The following is a 6,000-nucleotide window of genomic DNA, read 5'->3' as shown; positions in this document are numbered from 1 at the left end:
ACCGATAAGTGTACCAACACTACAACTAAGTGTACCATCTACAGTGACCGATAAGTGTACCAAGACTACAACTAAGTGTACCAAAAATATCTGACGTACACCTTTAATCAGTCCACGTGTATAAATCTACCATCAAAGGATCGGTAGACTTAGTCCCAACTTCCAATGTTTTTTTTCTAATGGCATTAGCCGTAATTACGTTTTTTCTCAACACTAGTTTCAGGGGTAGTATAGGTACAATGTGTTAGTCTAGTAATTACAAACAATTGTATGTTATTTTTGTAATAAGGAAGCTTTTATGCAATATTCTAGTAACTCACCCTTTAAAATAACCTAAAATCAAATATATTAAATCTAATTGGCAATAAATTTTTTAAAAATCATTTAATATAGTGATAATATTGGTAGTAACAAATTACTAAATAAGAGGAGCGAGATTAGCAATAATTAATAAATAAAGATTGATTCGACTAATAAAGATTTTAATAAAGACGTTTGGGGAACGAATACTAAAAAGGAGGAAAATAGGATCCGCGTCCTTCTATTCATGGTCCGAAATTATAATTCCTAAACCAATTAATATTAGTCTCTTAATCATGTGTTTGTCTACAGGTCTTGATAATTTGAGATATAAATACCCTTAATGACTCGATTTCAATGACTAATTTGAGTGGCACATTTCTTAATTATCATGTGTAATTTTAGACATTTTCGAAATGTACTTCACTTTTAATAGTATAAAATTTGGTTTATTTTGTTTCTTTATTTTAAAGAATTTAAACTTTTAAAAAACTTCAAAATATTATAAATATTTAAAGTTTATAAGATGTTTCAATATTATAAATATTTTAACAATTAAAAATTTAAACTTTTTCAAAACTTTAAAATATTAATAACAAATTTAACTTTTACGGAGTTTCAAATATGATTAATATTTATAAATTAAATTTATAAAATTTTAAGCTTTATATGAACCGCCAATCTCTTAAATGTAAATGGTTAAAATCTTAATAAATATCATAATAAATCCATCAAATATTTATAATACAAAACAATAAATATTAAAAATTAAGATGATATATTGTAAATTAAAATATCTCGAGACAGGTTATATTGCTGGACGGGTTTTGTCATATTGATATCAATTTAAAATATCATTAATTCTATCGTATACGACTAAAACATCATTTCATTATTTGGCTAACACTACCGATACTAGAGAAATAGACATATCTAATTTAATTGATTAAATTCATATTATGTAATAAACTAATTATTCCGCAGTATTAAGTGGGTTAGACCATAAAATTAACAATTACTATACAATTATAACACAAAAAAAAAAGCAAAAAAAATTAACAAACAATCTATACTAAGAAAAAGTAGAAGCTATAAGCTCTTAAGGCTGTCCACCTAGGATTTAAAACCTCCAATTGTAATAAGATATGTCACTCATTAACATGTTTTAAAGTTTCCAGAATTTTCTATATTAAGAATTATTTTAAAACAACCTATCAGGATTTGACATGTCTTCATTAACATTTTTTAAAAATTTCCAGAATTTTTAGAAAAATGACAATTTTAAATTTATGGAAATAAATGAACCTATGAACAATATCCCACATCGGCTAGAAATTTTTTAGACAATGGTTCAGAACCATTATAAATAAGATTAATTTGCTTCCAACAACGAATGAGCAGGAAAGCTTGATTTATCAAGCGTCCAAGTTTAAAAGTTTTATTCGGTTTGATCCGGTTTTTTATCTGATCAAACTAAAACTTCAAAAAGTTTCAAAAAAAATCTTAAAATTTTTAAAATTTTTAAAACTGTAAATATTATAAATATTGAAACTTTTAAAAGTTCTTAGCTTTTAAAAAGTTTTTAAATTTACAATTTTTAAATTTAAACAGTTTCAAAATATTATAAATATTGAAACTTCTTAAAAGGTTCAAATATTATATTTCGAAACCTTTTAAAAGTTTAAAATATTATAAATATTGAAACTTCTAAAAGTATTAGCTTTTAAAAGGTTTCAAAATATTATAATTTTTAAATTTTGAAAATTTCTTAATATTTAAAAGGTTTTAAAAAAATTATAATTTATTAATTTTAAAATTTTAAAATATTATATGAAACTTGAAAATTTTAAAAGGTTCAAATATTGAAAATATTTAAACTTCATAGAATGTTTTAAAACATTACAATTACTTAACTTCCATAGAAATTTTCAGATATTATATCTTCAGATATTGTACATAATATTTAAAATAAAAGTTGAAGCTTCTAAGTCTGTCCACCTAGGATTTAAAACATCCAATCGGAATTCGACATCTCACAAAATTAACATTTTTTAAATTTCCAGAATTTTCTATATTAAGATATTTTTAAAACGACCAATCTCGATAAGACAACTCAATATTTAACATTTTTGAAATTATGTTAAATTTCTAATTTAAAATACGTATAAATAAGTGTATTTACAACGTCCCACATCGGCTAGAAAATTTTAGACAATGGCTGAAAACCATTATAAATAAGACTAATATGCTTCCAACTGTGAATGAGCAGGAAGCTTAATTTATCAGGCGTCCAAAATTTAAAAAAAAATTTAAAAGTTTAAAATATTATAATTATTAAAAAATTTAAAAAGTTCAAATATTATAAGTATTAAAACTTTATAGGATGTTTAAAAATATTATAAAACCTCCATAGAAAGTTTAAAATATTATAAATATTTAAACTCTATAAGAAGTTTAAGTATTATTAATATTTGACTCTCAAAAATTTAAAACATGTTTTTATGTATGACTTTATAGATGATTGATATTTTTTATGTAAAATTATCTTTTGGGTCAAAGGAAGAAGGATTGAGATCGCTAAATCTTGATTTGATGTTGTTTGAGTTAATTTTTGAGGTTTAAAGAAGAATGATCGATGACAAGCACAAATGTTTTATTAGCTATACATGTGTTCATATTACTTTTTCTACAAGTAATTTGCAATTTTGTAATATTAAGGATTTTGTTTTGAAAAGTTTTAATACGTGTAGATCTAAAACCGAGTAAGTATACAGGTGAAAGTATCAATTATTGGGTGCATATAGTGACTAAGCTGGTCCGTAAAATTGCTCAAATTTTACAAGATAAGAGGCAATGATTTTGGTATTAGAGTTTGATGGGTAAACATATTGTGTGGCAGTCTTAAAAAAAGGTTTTAAATGATTATTCAGCGGAAAAATATGAGGAAGCTCATGAGGAAGAGGAAGAAGATGAGTATAATGAAGAACTGGACGGTAAAAGTAACGATGATATTTATCATAAAAATTTGACAATAAAAATGATGAGAAAGAATATGAAGAGTAAGATAACAATGAAAATTAAATCACGAAGTCATAGATGGTGGTGGTCAATTAAATATAAGAAAACAAGATTAATTCATGATTATAAAAATATTTTGTTTGTCTGATGGTCAAAGAAACGGTTTAGGATATGCTAGGTCACCAGTTCGATCTGCCTCGCCTGGACGTCCAATTAATTTCATGATTCTTTTGATCAGATTTGAATTTTTAACCCAAGTGACTTTTATATTTTAAAAAGTAAAAATTTTACCAATCAATTGTAATTTAAAATTTTATATAACCTAATATTTCATAACTTTATCACTCATATATAATTTTTACAAAAATATATCAAATAAACCCACGCGTAGCGTGGGTTCAAAACCTAGTACAACAAATAATTTTAATTTTTTGTTACAGATAACTTGCTAGTACATATTAACATCATATCACTTTCAACGCCGATTGTTTTTGGTAATCAAATTCCACATTGTTCCAAAAGGGGAAACAAACTTTGAAGTTATATTTTTGACAAATTACAATCACAGACAATCAAAGAAGGCAAAATGTTCATGGTTCGACTATAATCTTCCCAGTAGCATGGCTATCAATACTTTTGGCCCAAGCATCCTCGGCTTTGCTTAGAGGGTGCTTCGAGTCAATCACGGTCTTCATTTTCCCTTCTTTCACTAGATTCACCAAAAACTCCAAATCCTCAGCTAATTTTGGGATCAAAAAGAGTGGCACATATTGCTTCTTCGACATGGTTACTTTCTTAACTGCATAAGTCCATATGGCACTAGGCCCTGGCGTGATATCTATCACCTTCCCGTTTGTGGACAAATTTGGTTCGAATGTCGAAAATGGGATACTGGTTGCGCAATGGATCACAGCATCGTATTTCTTACCCGACGGACTCATGAGGGTGGCTCCTTCTGGAGTCTTGTAGTCGAGAACCTCGTCCGCTCCTAAAGATTTGACAAAGTCTATGTTTCGGGATCCACATGTGGCGGTGACATGAGCCTTCCCAAGCTTTGCCAACTGGACTGCATAGTGGCCAACCCCACCAGATGCTGCTGTGATCAGGATGTTCGCCTGCTTGCTTGTGCCATCCAGTTTCAACCCCGCATGATGAGTTAGAGCATAAAGAGCTGTTAGACCTGGCACAGGCATAGCGGCTGCTTCAGCTGATCCCACTTCTAGGGGCCTTTTCACGGTCAGTTTCTTATCTGCAACTACGAATTCAGCAAGTCCACCTCCAGTCTGAAAACAACATAAACCAATTACTTTTCATGTTTTCAGGTAATTGAAGTAATAGACTGGAACGTTATTGGTTTGTATACAAAAGATAAAAAAATACTTACCGGATGGCTGAGAATCGCAACAACTTTGTCACCCGCCTTTAAATTCTTGACTCCTGTTCCAACCTCAACGACCTCTCCAGCAACATCAGTAGCTGTTCAAGGTACAAACTATCAATTATTAAAAAGCCAAACTCTTCTCTTATATATATACAGAGATATAATTCATCAAAGCAATATTAGAATACCAGGAATGAAAGGGAACTTGCGGGGCAGAAAAGGCCGAACCGTTCCTTTTTGAATTTTCCAATCGATAGGGTTTATACTAGTAGCTTCTACTTTTAGCAAAACCTCGTTGTGCCTTGGTGATGGTACCGGGACTTGGACATGCTGAGAACATATAAAATAAGCTAAAAAATTAAATATCAGCTCAGAGGGACGAAAAAACAAGACTCAACCTTTAAACCGGCAGCGCCACCGCCGTAAGAGTCATACTGAAGAGCCTGCATGAGTTTTCCGGCCATTAGTACGCAGTAGAGTTCTTGGCTTTATGTGGAGAGGCTGAAGGGGCCGAGTAAAACTTGGAAAAATAGTTGGATCCAAAATCTCAAAGCTATTCTGTGTTGAAAGGAAAGTTTTAAAGAGGTGATGGAGAAAGTGTTTTGAGTATTTGAGAGAGTATATTAGAAAGTATATTACTTTGATTTTAGTTTGGAACAACTTCACAGAATCTTGTTACAAATGAGAATAGGAGGATGTATTTATAGCCTCCAAATTACAAAATATCTAAATCCTTAATCTAAGACTATTCCACCATAATATCTAGATTATATTATTATAATTATCTAGATAGTTCAAATAAAATATCTAAACCTTAAAGGAGGTGGAGATTTTTTTAACTCTAGATAAAAATCTAGAACTTGGATTTGGCCTAGTCATAAATAACTAAACTTGATTTCAAAATTAAGTGATTCAAGTCTAACTTTCAACTCTATGCTTTTTAAAAAGTCTTCCTTGATCTCAAACATACATATACATTTTAAAATTTGAATAACAAGACTTTTGGTGGTCTCATGTAAACAACGTACAATAGAAAAATAATTATTATGGTTGAAATGACAATGACAATAGGAACGCAAAATTTTTAAATTCACTAGTTGGCTAGTTAAGATTAGAAGATCATCTGGAAAACATAAATGAGCGGATAGTGATTCGTAATTAAATTTCCCTTCCTCCTGCTGCTTTGGTTTCGGAGGACAGATAGGGAGAAATAGGATATCCTTGGACAGATAGGGAGAAATAGGATATCCTTGGACTTTCTTAGGCCTCTTTTCCCTCCGAGATACCCTTGGACTGTTCCA

The 6,000-nt window shown here is 29.6% G+C and overlaps 1 protein-coding gene across 1 annotated transcript; it reads right to left on the bottom strand.

Moving 5' to 3' along the window:
• LOC104732967 (putative quinone-oxidoreductase homolog, chloroplastic) lies at window positions 3,768-5,354 on the bottom strand. The gene is made up of 4 exons (XM_010452578.2): window positions 5,098-5,354; window positions 4,888-5,029; window positions 4,703-4,794; window positions 3,768-4,601 (listed from the first exon to the last, which is right to left on the bottom strand). The coding sequence occupies exons 1-4, from the start codon at window positions 5,161-5,163 to the stop codon at window positions 3,909-3,911; spliced, it is 993 nt and encodes a 330-aa protein (XP_010450880.1). The 5' UTR covers window positions 5,164-5,354; the 3' UTR covers window positions 3,768-3,908.

The sequence above is a fragment of the Camelina sativa genome, chromosome 12, assembly GCF_000633955.1.
Source record: "Camelina sativa cultivar DH55 chromosome 12, Cs, whole genome shotgun sequence".
Classification (NCBI taxonomy): domain Eukaryota; kingdom Viridiplantae; phylum Streptophyta; class Magnoliopsida; order Brassicales; family Brassicaceae; genus Camelina; species Camelina sativa.
Note: the sequence above shows the minus strand (reverse complement) of the source record. Positions and strands in the feature narration are given on the sequence as shown.

Coding starts and splice junctions, on each gene's coding strand:
- LOC104732967 (XM_010452578.2), bottom strand. CDS start 5,163: ATGGCCGGAAAACTCATGCAGGCTCTTCAGTATGACTCTTACGGCGGT. Junction 4,795..4,887: donor CAAGTTCCCTTTCATTCCTG/GTATTCTAATAT, acceptor TACCTTGAACAG/CTACTGATGTTGCTGGAGAG. Junction 4,602..4,702: donor TTGCGATTCTCAGCCATCCG/GTAAGTATTTTT, acceptor TGTTGTTTTCAG/ACTGGAGGTGGACTTGCTGA.